This window comes from Panthera leo, chromosome F2 (assembly GCF_018350215.1).
Source record: "Panthera leo isolate Ple1 chromosome F2, P.leo_Ple1_pat1.1, whole genome shotgun sequence".
Taxonomy (NCBI): Eukaryota; Metazoa; Chordata; class Mammalia; order Carnivora; family Felidae; genus Panthera; species Panthera leo.
This window is the reverse complement of record NC_056695.1, coordinates 52,844,214-52,863,112: the sequence shown is the minus strand read 5'-3', so window position 1 is coordinate 52,863,112 and position 18,899 is coordinate 52,844,214. Positions and strand designations below refer to the sequence as shown.

Sequence of the window (18,899 nt, the reverse complement as noted above, 5' to 3'; positions counted from 1 at the left end):
GAAATTGTTTGGAATCCAAATTAAATAAATGCTTGCCATATGATGATAGTCCTAAATATAATAACTTGGACTCCTTTTTTTTTCTTTAATGGTTATTGATTGAAGACCAAGAAGAGGGTATTGAATCCTCTTATTCTAATGGAATTATCTTAAAAGGTATCTTCTGGTATAGCATGAAGTCAGCTATGGAGGAACTTGAAACTCTTCTCTGGTTATCCCATTGGTCCTAATCAAATAAAATCAGTTATATCATTTTCTCTGCAAAACTGGATGTTTTTCTGACTTAAGGGTACCAAATGAGCCTTAGATTTTTCTGCAAATTTTTAGTAAATTTAGGGTGTATAGCTGTACAACATTCTAGCAGAATGGTTTGAATACTGATTTTTTTTCACAATATGCAGTTAACTAAGAAGATGTGTAAAGCACTTACAGTGCATGGTCCATATTAGGAATGACCACCATCTCATTTGCCCCACCCAGGAAACATATAGATTGCACCTTGCTAAAAGAATAAGCATTGAATCAATGCAGTATACATTTACAGAAAGTCTTAGGTTACAGATGCTATTTATGCAATTCATAAGGGGTTTTCAGTTATGAAGAGGGTCAGAGAAATATTAGTTGTCTTCTAAGACTTTTCTCTTGGAAAAAAAAAATCTAAACTATATCCTTAGCCAGTAATCTTTAAAGCTGTTAAAGAATATGAAACCTGCTTCCCAGTCTAGCGCAGCTGCTAAGAAGCTATAGGAGCTTGGTTAGGATGCTCTAGTTTTTCTGTGCCTCATTTGCTTCATATCTTAACACTTGGCAGAGTTGGACTAGAGCAGGGGGTGGAACATATCTGCTATACTCTGTCTCTCTACCTTCCCAATTTGGCCAAATGATCATCATCCTGGGAGGCCAACTTGATGACAGCCCTTTGTCCTCAATCAGCACCTGACAATCAGCTCTTATACTTTTCTTAAATCTGTGTGCACCCCTGGACCAGAAGATAATGAAGATAATTTTTAGTTTTACAACTCTATTGTTATAAATAAGAGATCCAAGAAAAGGACATGTTCTTTGCAGATATTTTATATTAACTGCCCCATAAGAAAATGGCAGCCTGGATGTGTGAATAATGCTTTTTCCCTAAATCACCATTTGAGAAGCAGATTCATTTGACTTTTCTTCTCTCATTAGCTCCCTTGACCCTCAAACATCTTTTTAAAGGATTACAGTTACACTTTTCCTTGTGCTGCACTTGGACCTTGCTATGTATCCTTTAGTCCACTATAGAGCTTTAAAGAAAAAAAAAAAAAAAGCCTCCAACTGGGGTTAAAAGAAATTAAGAAGTTAGAGCTCCAAAGCTCCCGGCCTGTACACTTTTTACACCAGAGATACTAGTAAAAGTGAATTGTTGCCCCCTTGTGGTATTTTTTCACACACGTGAAATTGTAGAGTTTAATTTTAATCTCTGCCACCTTGAAACTGTCTTTGCGATGAACTTAGTTATTATGAAAAAAAATTAGGTATTTTTGAAACCACCTCTCCTTGTTTATTTATTCTCATCTGTCTTAAACTTTATAGGATCTTGTCTTTGATATTTTTTGAAATACCAGATATCTAAGAGCTTAAGTCAAATGGATGACCAAAATTATATGGAAGAAACCCAAATATCATTCAAATTACTTTTCTGTAGTCCTTGGCACTTCAAATGAGTTTGTAGGGTCTTGGGAATATCTTATTGCCCCTTTTATAAGTCATGTTATATACCTGAAGGTATTCTTCAGAGCTATAGAATAGGGAAAATTTGAAATACCATGTCCGGGAATGCTTAGTTGTGATATAGTTAGTTCATAAGGGTTCAGGTGATCTTTAGGATTAGATTTTCTTCCATTTTCATTATATGGAATATGAAACAAGATTTTAAAACCAAATGGGGCTTCCTTTCAACAAAATAGACTTCATGCCCCATAAAATGCTTCATAGGAAGAGTGTAGAGGTCTTATGGACAAAGAAATCCATTTCATACTATTCCTTTTTACAATAAAAACATGGCAAACTCTTAGAACAGCAAAACAGTCATAATTGGCTTATTGATTTTTTAAATAAATTATCATAATTATATATATAGGAATTCTAAATGATTTTCATGTTTGATTAGAGAAGTCCATTCTGTCAACCATTTTCTCTTTTGGATGATTGTCCCTCTCCCCTAATAACCTTGAAAGTGAACAACTACTTGCAAGCTATCTGAAGATGATGGGTAGGTTTTTGAAGCACCTGCTCTTTCATAAAGATGAAATGACTAAGTGACTACTTCGCAGATTTCCACATTATGTCTTGAAACTGAAGATGCCCAGTGAAATCTCCTTAGTATGTAACTTGTTATTTTTCAACACTGCAAAACTTGTTGGTTTGTTTCTGGATTATTTTGCTCTCAAAGAAAATTTGATCACAGTCAGGAAATAGTCATTGAAGGATTTGCCAGTCCTTTCCAAAGACATTTGTCTGTGCAATATTTTTAGTGTAAGAGAGGTTATTTCTTAAAAAGCAGATAAATGTCACTAAAAACACGAATTCAAGAATTTTGTACTATGAATAAGGAGACAGAGTGGATTCATTTGCTTTACTTATTCAAGGTCTCGCCTGGGAGTTTCAGCTAATGTAAAAATAACCATTAATATGTTATTCAGAAGTATTATAGACAGTGGAAGATTTTGATCTCAGGCTATGTAGGACATGCCGTGGTAGATCCCAGTAATGCTCATCATATTTGCCTACTTGAACGCCTTTCTAGATTAAAGCAGCTTTGTGAACAAATGTCCATCCTTAATGCCAGAAGTGTTTAGGTAGTCCAGTAATTGTTAAGCTTTTATATCTTATATCCAATTACGATTGACCATTCCACTAAAAAGTCTGCTTACCACCAGAGGAGGAATGTTTTGTATTATATCCTTTTCCTTATAATCTATTTATGATAAATTTTAGGGACATGCAGCTTCCCTTGGGAGCAAATTTAATTGCTGTCGCCTTAAGATACAAAATACTTCACAGTTGAAAACACATTTCAGTAATCATAAAGAGAGGTCATGAAAAATTGGGTAGTAGGAAATTTCCATAACTTAGGATATATTTTTTCAGAATTTTATAGTAAATATCTTTATGCATAAATCTCTGTCCAAGTTTAGGTTATTTTCCTAGGACAGATTCCTAAATTTGGATAAAAAGTTATGAATATTTTAATGCTTTTGTATGCATTGCCAGATGGCTTTTAGAAAGACTGTATCAATTTTATATTCTCATAAGGCATCCTGATGCCTGTCTCTCTACATTCTCACGTGAATCTTGGCAGTAGCAACTCATTTGGCATTTTTAATTGTGAAATTTGGTTACTATATTAGCTGTTTTTATTTCCCTTATGGATTATATTTAAGTCTTTTGTATATTTTTATATGAGCTTTTAAAATATTTAGGAGCCAAACTGGCATTTTCCCAGAGAATCATCAATCACCCTTAAATAAATAAATCTCTGTTGCTACTCACTCTTGGGCAAACTCAAGTTGCCCATGTGAGAAAAAGAAATTGCTCAATTGTTATTCATTGTCTACAACTCAGTCCTTGTGAAGATGTGGAAGCAACTTTCTCTGTTCTAACTTGCATGTGTCTTCTGAAGTACAACAAAATCCCCCAGTGTGGTGCTTACCTGACCTTTTTGTCCCTCTTGAGCTGCTTTGAAGAATGACAAGATCTCTGAGATGATCCCCAAGTCCCCCTGGTGAATTTCATAAATACAATGAAGCCCAGGTTTCAAGTTAGCATCACAAAATTGTCATTAAAATTTAATAGGAATTCGTCCTGGTTTCAGATGATCACTTTTGTCACAATTATGGATCTAAGAGTAGAAATACATTTGTCATAATTGTTACTTACTTTCCTGTGTGTGTGTGTGTGTGTGTGTGTGTGTAGAGATAAAAGGGGAGATTTTTGTTATTTTTTTCATAGTCAAAGCTACTGAATTTTTTCTTCACTTTTCTTTCATCGCATTACAATTAGAAAGTCTTCCTCAAAACACTTAATCACCTTTATGGAAACCCTAGGCAACCTTTGTAGCCTTCCTGGGGATGTACAAGAACCATTGTTCCAATTAGGAAAAACTATTGCCTAAACCTGGTGAAGGAAAAACCTTTTGAAGACCTTCCTCAACTTTGGGGTTTATGAAGGAATGAAATTCATGTCTGCCAGGCAGTGGAGTCAGTATTTTCACAGCTTCATGCAATTTGTGAGTCTGCCTGGTATCTTGGTTGAAAAGAATCTACCCTATTTCTGATTCTAATAGCAGTAATCTACAGCTGGACGTTAGGAGTATTTCCATAAGGGGCTGTTCACCTTTCTCTGTAGAAGAGTCGATAGGTTATCCTGTTGGACCATTTCCACATGTGTGCAAGTCAATGTAATTATGTTGGTTAGAGCGTGGTTTTGATGGTATTGTTCTAACTTCATTTTGATGATGATCTTGTGATATTTTAGACAACTCTCTGATGAAAGAGGATCATGGCATCTTCATTCTGTAAATGTAAAAAATGGGAGTCACAAGTGTGATGCTATCTCAGTTACAGACCATACTTACCTACCAGCTCTTCTTCGTTCTGCCTTTCTGTATTAAACCCCATTGCTTTCCTTAACAAGTAAAATATCTAGCCAGTCTTCTGCATCTGTAAGACAGGGCTGAAGAGATTCAATGGATACTGATTTATCAAGGCCACTGTATTTTTATTTTTTATTTTTTATTTTTTTATTCTCTAGTTAGCATACAATGTAATCTTGGCTTCAGGAGTAGAACTCAGTGATTCATTTCTTATATATGACAACTGGTGCTCATCCTGAAAAGTGCCCTCCTTAATTTCCATCACCGATTTAACCCACCTCCATAAACCCTCAGGTCTATGTATTTAAAAGTCTCTTATGGTTTGCCTCTCTGTTTTTATCTTATTTTTCCTTCTCTTCCCCTATGTTCATCTGTTAAGTTTCTCAAGTTCTACATATGAGTGAAATCATATGATATCTGTCTTTCTCTAACTTATTTCACTTAGCATAATACCCTCCAGTTCCATCCATGTTGTTGCAAATGGCAAGATTTCATTATTTTTCATTGCCAAGTAGTATTCCATTGTGTGTGTGTGTCTGTGTGTGTGTGTGTATACACACACACACACACACACACCACCCAACCTCTTCTTAATCCATCAGTTGATGGGCATTTGGGCTCTTTCTATACTTTGGCTATTGTTGATAGAGCTGCTATAAACATGAGGATTCATGTGCCTCTTCAGATCAGCACTTTTCTATCCTTTGGATAAATTCCTAGTAGTGCATTTGATGGGTCATAAGGTAGTTGTATTTTTAATTTTTTTGAGGAACCTTCACACTGATTTCTGGAGTGGCTGCACCAGTTTTGCATTCCCACCAACAGTGCAAGAGGGTTCCCCTTTCTCCACAGCCTCACCTGAGTTGTTAATTTTAGCCATTCTGACAGGTGTGAAGTGGTCTCTCATGTGGTTTTGATTTGTATTTACCTGATAAGCGATTTTGAGTATCTTCATGTGTCTGTTTAAGGCCACTGTATTCTAAAGCACTCAGGACAAAGATATGCAGAATTTGTCATTAGAGCTGGACATACCTGGAGGTTGACAATCTCCTCATAAATCTCTAACCTTTTTGTGCTGATCTTGGGCAGTGTATTTTCCAGGTGGTTGTTCATGAACTACAAAGAAAGCTAAATGCATGAGTTGAATTTGGGTGACTGGCATCATACTTGCCTTTAGATGCTTCCTGTACAGGGTGAACGTGCTTAAGCATGTAAACTAATTTGAAAGTGTACAAGGCATTCTCCAACTCTAAAAAGGAGGAAATATAAATTAGCATGCTTGTATGTCCAATATAACTTATTTTCAAATATATAAAAACAGGGATATATATTTTCAGTTACCTTTAGTCTTACCAATTAGAGTTCAGAAGAAAATATGTACAAGACCTTTTTTATACCTTAGGTTAGGTTATATTTTAATATTTTTTTTTTATTCGAGTTCGACTTTAAGTCAAAACAGCCTACTTTGGACCACAAAATATTTTCAGTTAATTTAGGCCTATCCGTGGTCAAATCTTGGCTAACCATCTTAATTCTTTGGTATTTGCAATATATCCTACATGAGAAATGGAGCTGACCAAAAAGAAAACCAAGCAATGAACCAAAAGCACAGAGGTGTCATTCAAAAGAGACTTTTGAGGAAAATTTTTAGGGTTGTAACTAGGTCTCCCAAAACATCTTTATTTGGAACCAGTACTGTATAACTTATCGCCAATGGAATAATTGTGCAATTTGAAAACTTATATAAGTTTTCAGAAGCATTGCTGAAATTTTGGCCACGCTATGAACTATTTTATGCAAATAGTGAGTTAACTTTCCTATCACACAATGTTTATATCAGCCAGCAAACCCAAAGACCATTCAATATTGACAATTACATCAGAATGATTTATTAGGTAAGTGGCATGAAATTGACCCTCTCTTAAAATAAGAATTTCCAGTCATTCAGTATAGATCTTCTGTTAGTGAAAGCAGTACACATTTTTCATATGAAAAATTAAAATGGTGAATGTGAAAAGATTTAACAAATACTCAATATATTTTTATCTTAACACATTTAAAAATCTAGTAAAATTATTTTTCCATGTACTCAATTTCAATTTGCCTCTAAAAGAAACTCTAGGCTTTAAATAAATCAAATATGAGCTCATTTTTACAATGTAGTCAGCAATGATTTTAACTAAGGTTTTTGTTTAGAAAAAATAATTGATGCTTCTTTTTAAATATATAATTTTATGTTAAGTATTTAATCTCTCTGACCTCATTAGGTGTGTCTCATCATTAGATATACTGTTACTAAAGTAGTTGTAACTTTACAGCTTCTTTGATTAATGATGGTTTGGACTAAGGTTTCACTGGGTAGGATTAACTATGTTTAAAGATGGCAAGCTGCCATTATAACATTAATGCCAGAATTTAATAAGAACCAGAAAATAACTTCAAGGACCTTAATAATTTAATGTGAGGGCATGATCATATTCTGATTATTTTACTGTAGTGTCCTATTAAAAATAAGTTATTCTTTATGTTGTGATAAAGTTTTACTCCACACACACACCAAATATCAACTATGTGCCAATCATGTGACTGTTTTCCATGCTCAAATAAGATAATATATGAGAAACATCTCCCTTATTTAGAAATCTCCTAGCCTTCTGTAATCTAGTGTTACTGATTTCCTAAGGCATGGATCTATCTCCCTAACTTCTGGCCTGTTTCTTTCACATTTCTTACATTAGCTGCCACCTCCATTATCTAGACTGAACAGCTGACCAGATATGGCCCTGTAATGAAGGGTGGGAAGCATGCATTAGAAGTGAATGTCCTATTTGTGGTATGGATTACTACACAGGAAGAGAAAAGTTTTGCAGGACTATACTGTTAAAACACTAGTCTGTTGAGGGAAAAATCTTTCTGTACTGAGGGTGTATTGTGATGACTTCATTTCTGCAAAATACAGGTGCCCTTGATGCTCTTTACTATTCTAAAACCTCCATGATTCCTATGTGTTTAGAACCAAAGAGGGAAATGGACCTAACACAAATAAATGCCTGCTATTATTTGCTCTCACATTCTTAAGTATACATGCTTGCTTGCAAAGAAAAGTTGAGACCTTGTAAAAACTATAAACCATGACTACAAGATGTAAGAAGTAAAATACAGCAGAGGCAAAGGGAGACTAGATGCAAAAACTCCTGATGCAGACAAACCTCACCCCTTTAGCTCACAGTCTGGGCTTCCTGGTTGTGAAGGCAAAGAGGAGAAATAGGATTATGTGGTGGGTGATCTTCTGGTTGTAAGACACATGTCATCAGTTTTTCAGACACAAGCATTTTTCTTGTTCACTGTAATAAGAATAACTTATTCCAAGCGATTTGTAGAAGAAGCCATAGCCACATAAGGAGTGATGTCCCCATGAATTTTTATAGAAAAGAAGAAAGTATTTCACCTATGTCATTTCATACACCAGCCTTTGGAGAACAGGGAGGGAATAATGTTAAAAGCAAGACATTTTTTTCTCCCGGGGGGGGCAGGGAAAAGGGAGTTTGAAACTTCTGGTATATTTACTGTAGATAGATGCTTATTTTCTTTCGCCCCACTGACCTGTGGAGCAGTAGAAAGATGTAAAGATGTCTAGTAAAGGGTAGCATTGTTAGCAGTCGGAGGGGATAAATGGAATTTTTGTGGCAGGATGATATTTGCAAGACTGATCAGGCCGCTGGGAGGTTTTTAAATATGCCAGTTCCCTATAACAGGAAGATCAGTCTCTGTTTTAGACAGCATATCCAATTTAGTAAATTATTATTATTCCGTCAAAATTAATGTGAACAATTTTCTCTTTGAGGCTGCTTTTTCCATAGGTGATGTTTTCCAGATGGGCTTTGTGTAAAACTCTTAATGTTTTGTGTTTTCTTTCCTAGAGAAAGAGCCTTTTCTGACATGTCTTCATTTCTTTCTCTTTCCCTCATTGTAGGAAAGAGAGCCCCAAAGGCAAAGGAGAAGAACAAGAAAAAGAAGAGGAAGCTGATAGAAAGAGCCCAGGAGCAACACAGTGTCTTCCTAGCTACAGACAGAGCTCATCAGTAAAATAGGAGACATGTAGGTTAGATTTTGGGGGATTTTTGTTTTTGCAAAAGTGCACAAAGCTACTCTCCCCGCCTGGACACTGGTGTGTGGCGTTTATGCTGCCTTGACCAGTATTTGTTCCCGGTAATGTTGTGAAAGGAGGAGCCACGAGCGTGGTCTCTGTTATTTATGCTTCAATTTGCATCTGGAGACTGTGAAGGCGGGAGCTCACGGCCTGAATCGGTGGAAGAGGGAGTGGGTGTCCAGCATGTGCCTTGGCTCCACATGCACGGAGGGAACGTGGCACCATGGAGAGGCAACGGCCGTGAGGCCCCAGACCACCACTGGAGAACAGACTTGTGCATATTTATGGGAAAGAAGACACTCCGCAGGCAAAGTGCTATTTCACCTGTGACCTTGATTTCTCACGTTGTGTATTTGCAAGGATAAATGTATGTGGATATCTGCTTTTAGCTGGGGTATGCTCCAGGGATTCCTGCTCAGTATCACATCAGCTCCAACATGTACATAATCTGTGGGGCCATCGATAAACCTCTTACTGTATATTTATGCCTTCTTTCCTGTAACAAGTCATACCTGATTAATATTATGTCACTTTGTTTCTAGATGTTCCTAACCATCGTCCAGTAAATGACTTCTAGTTGTGCGAATTGATGGATGTTTCGTTGCCCCTTGAAATGTAACTTTTCTTGGAGGACTTATTTCTCATTGTAAGAATAGGATAAGCTAGTTTGTACATAGGCTCAAATGACCAGTGTCAAAGAATCTGAATATCAGTAGAACTTCCCCACTCCAGCTCTCCTCCTACAGATAAAGCAGCATGTGTCAGGCAGAAACTAAAACTCCCTTTACGTCTAAGAGGTGATGACTTTATGAAACACAATTGAAAACGCGAGGAATTACATGCAGTCCCTTCTAGTACTCATCATGCAGTTTCAGAGGCTAGAGAGATTTTCAAACTTTTGTTTCAAGCTTCAATATATATACATATTTATCTAAAGCCATCCCTGACTTACCAGGACAGGGTACCTACCAATATTCTTGGGTCACTGTAGAAATTACCATCATGAGACCATGCATAGAATTTGAGAAGAAAACAGTATGAATTCCTGTAACTGCTGCTCAGATCTTAACAGGTCTCCTTTGAGCCAGATCCGTATCCTCTCCAAGACAGAAGAACACGATGGAGACTTCCCTGGGGACTTTTGGAGCAGTTGTTTCAAAAACATCATCATACACTTGAGGAAATCAGCTCTCAGAGAGCTTTTAATTGGCTTCTTCTATAAAAGCATCATTATCTTCCTGGCTAATTCAGATGAAAATTAAAACAAAAAAATGGTTACAGATGTTTAAGGAAAAAAAAAGCAAGGTAAAGCATTTTTTCTCACCTTGCATTGGCAAAACTACCTCTTCAGCATTTTTGTTTTGAGTCAAAAGCATCTTACCAGTATCAATGTCCTATACATCATTATGAGAATATTGTTGCTATGAGATAATAAGCCATATATGAATGTTGTACACAACTTTAGGGTTTGCATTTAATCCTAAAGTGCTCACCTCGTTTCATGTCTATTTACACTATATTCCTATTTACTAAGTGGGGAAGGGGCTCCTTTATATAGTGCTTCATCGTTAATAAGTCAATATCTGTTCTGTTTCTGAGATGTTCTTTTCATGCATTAAAAATCTTCAAAATTATTGTTTGTGGAAGTTTTCTTTAGAGGTACATTTAGAGCAAAGAGAAATACTTTAGCAACTCTACCCCTAAATGATGATCCTTAAAAAAACACAAATGTTACTAAAAGGAACTAAATAGTTTAGCTATACATTACACTAGAGTGGAATGGAGTGGTTAGGCAGTGTGGTTCTAAAATCTCTACTCCTGAGTTCTAATCTAGACTCTGAGAGTAGCCTGGGGCAAATTATCGCTCCAGGTCTCTGTTCCTCATCTGTGAAATAGAGGTAACAGTAGTATCTACCTGTAGGCCTATGTTTTGAGGATTAAATTAGGTAAAATGTGTAAAGTATGGTCAGCACAGGGTATACTAAGTGCTATCCAAGTTACCGGTTATTAATTGCCTCTGTTCTTGGCTAATTATTTCAAAAACACTCATTTCTCTCTATATTTTTGAAAATTTCAGTTCCTTTCTATCGCTTGATGCCTAGGCATCATTTGCCCCAATTTTTATTATTTTTATTTTTTATTAAAAATTTTTTTTAAACATTTATTATTGAGAGAGACAGACCGTGAGCAAGGGAGGGGCAGAAAGAGAGGGAGACACAGAATCCAAAGCAGGCTCCAGGCTCTGAGCTGTCAGCACAGAGCCGGATGTGGGGCTCGAACTCACGAACCACAAGATCATGACCTGAGCTGATGTCGGACGCTTAACCGACTGAGCCACCCAGGCATCCCTGCCCCAATTTTTATTCTTATGGGAATTGATTTACAGCTGATATATAATCTTCCAATTGTAAATAAAAGATTCTTACTACAGTATCATTTATAGCTTTCTGGGAATACAAAGAAAATCTCGTGGCTTTCTATAAGTAGCTTTACCATTCCTATATTTATATGATGTATATAAATATAGACCATATGAAACTGGTTCCCCCCTCCAATATCTTCATGGAGCTTAGCATCTGTAAAAGTAAATGATGGAATCACAACTTTGTCAATTAAGTTTAGGTAGGGAAAATGGGTGAAGGGAGTCAAAAGGTAGAAAGTTACACAACAAATATGTCATGGGGAAGGCAATGTATAACATGGCAACTATAGTTACTAATGCTATTGCATATGTGAAAGTTTCTAAGAGAATCAATCTTAAGTGTTCTTATTACAGAAGTTTGACAAATAAGCACTTAGGAAAAGCCATTTTTATGAATGTCTTTGTTCTTTTTCAAGATGCTAATACCAATAATTGTATGCATGGAATTTTCATGTTTTGCTAGAAACATGTGGAGAAAAGATAGCACTTAGCCTCAAGTGTGTGACTCCTATAAAGGTGATGTGTGATTCCTCCTCCAGCTTCATATTTTTTTCTTTAAAGGAGAGCTGTGAGGAGAAAGAAAAGGGCATCATCTGTTCATGTTAGAGAAGTTTGTGCATAGTAGATATTACTTGATAATATCATTAGACAAGGTAGAATTAGTAACCCTGTGAATGTATATCTTGACCAATCTCATCATCTTCCCTCTTCTTTCAAAAGGAATAACTATTTCACTTATGCATCTGACCCCCTTCCTGTTACTTTGGGGGATCTTCAGTATCCACTTCTAGAATTTCTTCAGCCCTTCCTCTTCTCAAGTCACCATTTCATCAAAGTCTTCACTGTCCACATTTCTGAAAACGTTTGTTCATTAATGGCTTGTTCCCTTCTCAGCGATTTCTTCCCACACCACCACACTATCGTTGTTCTGACAAAGGGAGCAGTGATGTTACCCTTGCTAAACACAAGGAGGACATTTGCCTTGATCTTTTTGTATGTGTCCTGTCTGCTCTTTCCACCAAGTTTAACTTTATTGTGCCCTTTTCTATAGGAATTTCATTTCTCATTTGGCTTCTATGACAATCTTAACCAGAGCATTGTACTTCTTAGTCTTTTCAAGTTCTTTCTTGGCCTAAATTAAAAACACTGACATTTCATAGGTGAACTTACTGTTTAATCTTTTAGTCTTCTCGTTTCCTCATTCTGCTTGGGAAATATGATCTTATGGCTTCACATACCATCTGTATGCTCTTGGTTTCCAAAACACATATTGGTCTCCAGGTCTTCATTAACAATTTCCAATCCTCAACTAGAGATATTGACTAGGGAGCCCACAATTCCCTCAAGCTCAATGTATCTAAAACTGAATTTGTTACTACCTCAGTCAGGCTCCAGTCAAGGAAATAAACTAGTCAACATATTTCAAATAGGGAGTTTAACAGTGATAATTGGTTATACAAGTAATAAAGGAGGTGGGAAGCTGAAGTGGGAATGACAAGACCACCCAAAGATTAATAATAGGAGGAAGCCACTATTACCCCTAGGGCAACCTCTTCCTGATAACAGGAAGAGATTGAGTTTCCAGAATCTAGAAGGCAAGGCCACCCAGCTCAAGCTAGAACTACAGCTGAAGCTAAAGCTGCGAACACAGAAAAAGATGGAATGAAAGACAGAAAACTTATCTGGTAGGAGGAAGCTAAAATGTAAATCTGGTCACCCTGAGAAATGCTGCCTGAGGCAAACAGAGGAAAAAACACCCTGGATTCTCCTAACCTTGTATCTCCAGTCTTTTACCCACACCTGCCATTGCCCAAAGCTATCTGGAAACTAGGGAGCCTGAGTAATGTAGTTCTCTGTGACACTGAGTACAACAGAAGGACATAGACCCAGGAGCAATGAGCAAATGGTCAACATAATCACTGACATCTGCCCCCAAAACAATTCCTCTTCCTGCCTTCTGCATTTAGTTAATAAAACCTTTAACTACATAGTTGGTTACATGAACACTCTTGTATTCATCATTTATGCCCATTGTTTCCTACATCTAATCAGTTCTATATTCTAGTGAGCCTACCTCAGAAATCTCTCTTGAATTTCTCCCCATGTCTTTGCTTTCTTTGTGCTATGGCTGTGCTAAGTTCTCTTTGTATCTCTTGTAGACTGTTTGTTATCCTAAATATTCTTACCTCCAGCTTCACTCCAGGTATTCATTTGTATTTCTACTACTTCTTTTCCTGTTAATATATTGGTGGGTTTTATAGAATAAAATCTTGAATTTTTTACATGAAACACAGTAACCTTCTAACTCCCTCTTTACCCACTTATCTTGTAGGAATCATGAAAAGACTGAATGCATTGGGATTATCATTATTATAAAATCTTCAAGGGTTTCTTTCAGGTAAACTCAGACATGCATACCATAATGGTGGATACCCTTGAATCGTGAAGGCAGAGATGTAAGGGCAACTATGGCTTTAAAAGTAGATGGTGGGCCACCTGGGTGGCTCAGTTGGTTAGGTGTTCAACTGAGGCTCAGGTCATGATCTTGAGGTCCAGTCTGTGGGCTTAAGCCCCACGTCAGGCTCTGTGCTGACAGCTCAGAGCTTGGAGCCTCCTTTGGGTTCTGTGTCTTCCTCTCTCTCTGTCCCTTCCCTGCTTGCTTGCATGCTCGTTCTCTCTCAAAATAATAAGTAAACACTAAAGAAACCCTTAAAAGTAGATGGTGAACACACAAAATCTGAGAGGTCAGTCTGAAAACTGTGTCCAAGATTTAGACAATTCCCATATTAATCTAAGACAAATCACTACAATAAACTGCCATGTGCCACCTCCCCCAGCTTCAAAAGACAGTGATTGGTGAGCTAAACACAAGCCTTAGAAACCTTCCCAACAAAGGTGTTCCAAGGAAACATTGCTAAGAGATTGAAGTTGCCAAGGGAATTATCCTGTCTTTTGGATTCCCAGGTCCACTTAATGCCCGAGATGGTGATAACTGTCTTCTCTCAGAAACACTCTCTGGAGTATTCCACAAAATAGTTTTCAAATATTTCCACTAAGACACCCTTAAAGACAGGAAAATAAAGTTGTAAGTCTGGGATTAGAACCTTTATTAGCAGACTAACTCCTCCTCAGGTTTTTAACCTCAGTCTCTGCGACAGCATGCTCTCCATGTGCACATCCAACCTTTATTTGATTCTCTTCTGACTTTGTTTCTTCCCGTTGCTAATTTAGTTATAAGACTCTGTCACAAGGTCTGTTTTTGAGAAAAGGGGTTAGCAAACTTTTTCCATGAAGGCCCTGAGAGTAAACAGCGGGTTTTATAGGACAAGTGGTCTTGGTCACAGCAACTCAGCCATGCGACTGTGGTACAAAAGCAACCATAGACAGTATGTAAACAAGTGGGTGTGACTATATTGTAATAAAAATTTATTTACAGACAAATATGGATTTCATAGAGTTTCACAACATAGTATTCTTTTGATTTTTTTCAACCATTTAATACATGTACAATTGTTGGTTTGCCAACCACACAAAAACAGGTGGCAGTCTGGATATAGCATAAAACCTGTGGGTCAGTGAACTATCCTTGCAAATTCTGTGAAAGGCTACCTCTAATTCTGCCTCTGAAGGAGTCCAGTAAATGTACTGAAGGCCTATGCCATTTAAAACCACCTTGTATGTGGCTAAGTCTCAAAGTTCTATTTTCACTCTTGATTATCTAACTCTAATTCTAGTTTTCTCTCTTTATTTGCCATAGGATATCATATGTACTTTGGGCCCAAACCTAAAGTGAAATAGTAAAAACTCAATCAAAAAAATTTTTTCTGCCTAAGTTTTCTCCTATTTAACTTTTTCATTGGTATAAATAGCACTACTATCTTCTAGTGTACCCAAGCCCCTGCATCCTGATGGGACAATCTTATACTTCCTCTTTATTCCATCTTCAACATCAAGAGATCTTCCTCATTTTTCTGTAATGTGCGTCTGTGGTGTACTCTTCCTTTGTTCTAATCTATGTGAAATAAAGCACTGGACTAATTTTAAATGCAACCAAGAAAACTCTTTTTAAAAATGATTATTTGTTTATACTTACTGGCATCTTTATTTCTGGGATCCATAACTCCTTAGTTTTTCTTTCCATTGGAGTGTGCCTTCCATTTCCTGCCTTAGCCTATGAAAATTGAGTGTGCAATGAATGCCTTCTAAGAACAAAACTTGGTAGGCAATGATTGCAGTGCCTCTGCCCTCCAGCTTGTTCATTTGGAATGAAAGATGATTTTTAGACTAACATTGTATATCTTCTTGAGCTCCTCTACTATGGAGACCACAGAACAGGTTATGTGGTAATGGAAGGAGTGTCAAGAAAGGCATCTCTGGGAACTTTGGCATGAGGTCTGGATGCTGAGTATATGAAGATATAAAAAGGATATAAAAAGGGAAAAAAGTAGCTCTGACACTGGAACCAGCCAGGACAAGGCCCTAAGGTGCAAACAGGACAGCAAGGACCAAAGTACAGACAAAAGGGAGGAGTTTTTAGAGTATAGTCAGGAGGAGCATGGAACCAATATAAAGTCAGGAATATTCAAAGGATGGGTCATGAAAGCTATGGCAAAAGCTTTAGTCTAGGTGCTTGGAAAACCACTGGAGGATTTAAGCAGGGGAGTGATATGATTTGATTCCTTTACCCTATTCACTAGGGGTGCTGTGTGGAAGGTGGGTTTTCAGAGTTAAAGCAGAGAGACAAATTAGCAGGTTATTTCAGTAATCAGATGAGAATATGACTTGGGCTGGTGGATGGCAGTAAAAAAGGGGAGAAATGGTTATATTCAGGACATAGTTTGGCAGAAGAGCCCACACACTTGCCAATGAGTTGGACGTAGTCGGTAGTCATGGAAGAAAAAAAAAATGGAACTGAATTATGTCCCCTAGGTTTCTTGCCTTATGCAATAGTATATATCAGGAAGGTGAGGAAAACTGGGGAATATGTAAATCTATTTTTCATAGGTAAGTTTGAGATGCCTGTTTGATATTTATATGTTTGATATCTCTAAATCTGGATTTTAGGCATAAGTTGAGATCTGGAGACATATCCAGTGGGGTATATCAGTGTATAAATGGCACTGAGCACCAAGGATGCATATGGGCTGATGCAGAGAGAGAATGTAGAAGGAGAAGAGACTTAAAAGCACTTGAACCTTAGATATCAACCAGAGAAGGAGACACCAGTAAAGGGACTTGAAAAGGTGTCCTGGGAGAAAAACTAGGAGCAGGTAGTTGCTAACAGTGACAAAGAACTTGGATTTAAAGTTTACATAGTTTCCTTCCCCCTCATGTTAGAATAAAAATCTAAGAGAAGTGAAGGACAATTAGGAAAAATTTGTAATAATTGAGGAGTTTGGTCTTCTCAAATTGTTTTCCTCATTGTACACTCCAAGAGTGAAACTAACCAATACCTTATAATCTCCTTGAACATGTTTTCAATGTAGAAAGACTTTAAATAAGTCAATGCTCAAAAAACTTTGGAAACTACTCTTTACACAAATGTGATAATGATACTTAATTTCAGGTTACCATATCACCTACCAATTTCATCTACATTTATGATGAAATAATTATCTCAATGACCTAAGAAAGAATTTTCCTTTATTTCTTTCAAATTTAATAAACTATATCAAGTGAACAAGCATTTTGTGAATTATAGGTCCTTGGGTTTGTAATTTTCAACAATGAAGATTTTTTTTAAGTTGTAATTATTGAGGTACTTTTATAACAGCCCTCTGATGTAGGATCGTACATGTTTGAACAAAGTATTACACACACATACATAATCATGGTATTTAACTGGAAAGCAAGAGAAGTGTTAAAGTACTTTTTTTCAGTGTTTACTATGTAAAAGAGAATAACTAAAGTTCTAACTACTTTCATTACATTTTGAAAATAAATAAATATATTTTTAATCTTCTTTCCCATCACACATGCTTCTTTCAAATTTATTCTTTCCTATATATACTACCTGGAAAAACTAAATTTGACAGAAACACTGATTGCATACTCATAACCAGTTCTCTCCTTTCTGACCAATCATAAGCATCCCATTTCTCAGTATTCTTATAGCTGGGTGAAGCCTTATGATTGATTTTAACCAATGGAATTTTGGCTTAAAATTATGTGTATCACTTCAGGGCTAGGGCATTTAAGAGCATATATCTGTTCTGTCTCTTTTGGCTGTCCATAAAGGTAGACCCACAAGATGAAAGCAACCTATATCTCTGAGTCACTGCATGGAAAACAGTTTCCTTCCGTGGTTGCCAAGCCTTAATCATACTTTGCATGAATAAGAAATAAACATTTACTGTATTAAGCTACTGAGATTCTGGGGTTATTTGTTACCTTACATGGCCTGGCATTACTCTGTAGTGCAGTTTCCCAGTTTACTTTTTCTTGGGATTAAGAAACTATCAGGGTGCTGAGTGGCTCAGTTGATTAAGCATCTGGCTCTTGATTTTGGCTCGGGTCATGATCTCACAGTCATGGGATTGAGCCCTGCATCAGGCTCTGTGCTAATTGGAGCACAGAGCCTGCTTGGGATTTTCTCTCTCTCTCTCTCTCTCTCTCTCTCTCTCTCTCTCTCTGCCCCTTCCCCTCTTGTTCTCTGTTTCTCTCTCTGTCTCTTTCTCAATAAATAAACATTAAAAAAAACCTATCTTACTTATTAGTTGAAACCTGATCAGTAGATCTATAAAAGCAAAAAAGTCAAAAGGATATTTGACCAAAATAATTGACTTGCTTAGGTTTAGAATTAGAACAATGACATATACTTTTAGTGAAGTGTCCCATTTTGATGGCAGAGATTGACTACCATTCTGATGGTAGTATAATAATTTGTTGTCAAACTTTTCCAAGGATTCACATAATATTATTAGATAGTCAAGGTAGCACGTAATCTCTATGGGTTTTTTTCCACACACTTACCCTATGCAACAAGACTAGGCAATCTATAAAATGCTATTAGTGGATGGTCAACTAGATGGTGAAATAGGAATCTTCTTAATTATCCTCCTCCCACAGACACACTGAGTGTACAGATAAAGAGTAATGATCTCTGAAAGAGATCTAGAAGCTAGCTGAGTGACTCCCACACATTGGGCAAATGGGGAAATATCCACACTGGAATGGGTAGGGAAGACTAAGACAGACATTCACCACAAACCCCATTCCCATGATAGCACCATAAAACCAAGAGGGAACTCCAAACTCCCAGTTTCTCCATGAGAAGGGAAGGGTTTTGACCCATATATAGCACCCCAACATTTTTTTTTTGGAGAGAGAGAGAGAGAGAGAGAACACAAGCAGTGGAGAGTCAGAAGGAGAGGGAGGAGAGAATCCTAAACAGGTCCCCCACTCAGTGCAGAACCTGATGCAGGGCTTGATTCAATGACTGTGAGATCATGACCTGGGCTGAAATCAAAAGTCAGGTGCTCAGCTGACTAAGCCACACAGGCACCCTTATAGCACCCCAACTTTTAAGACTCCTGTTCTGTTGAGGAACAGGACCTCTAAACACTTAGCTCTGAAAGCCGGTGAGGCTTGTGTCCAATTGTTAACTGTTGTGAACACTTACTGTGGCTATGTCCCTATGGTTCAGTGCAGAGGGAACAGGCAAAATTGCTCATCTCCCAGTGTTTCCCTGAAAGAAG

The 18,899-nt window shown here is 37.2% G+C and overlaps 1 protein-coding gene across 2 annotated transcripts in view; it reads left to right on the top strand.

The window, feature by feature from the left end:
• RSPO2 (R-spondin 2) overlaps positions 1 to 10,386 on the top strand; it is a 162,991-nt gene extending 152,605 nt beyond the window's left edge. For both annotated transcript variants that reach the window (XM_042924313.1, XM_042924312.1), the window contains exon 5: positions 8,604 to 10,386. In XM_042924313.1, the coding sequence (XP_042780247.1) occupies positions 8,604 to 8,716 (113 nt within the window). In that variant the 3' untranslated portion in view covers positions 8,717 to 10,386. The remainder of the gene's footprint in view (positions 1 to 8,603) is intronic.
• The last annotated feature ends 8,513 nt before the right edge of the window (positions 10,387 to 18,899 follow it).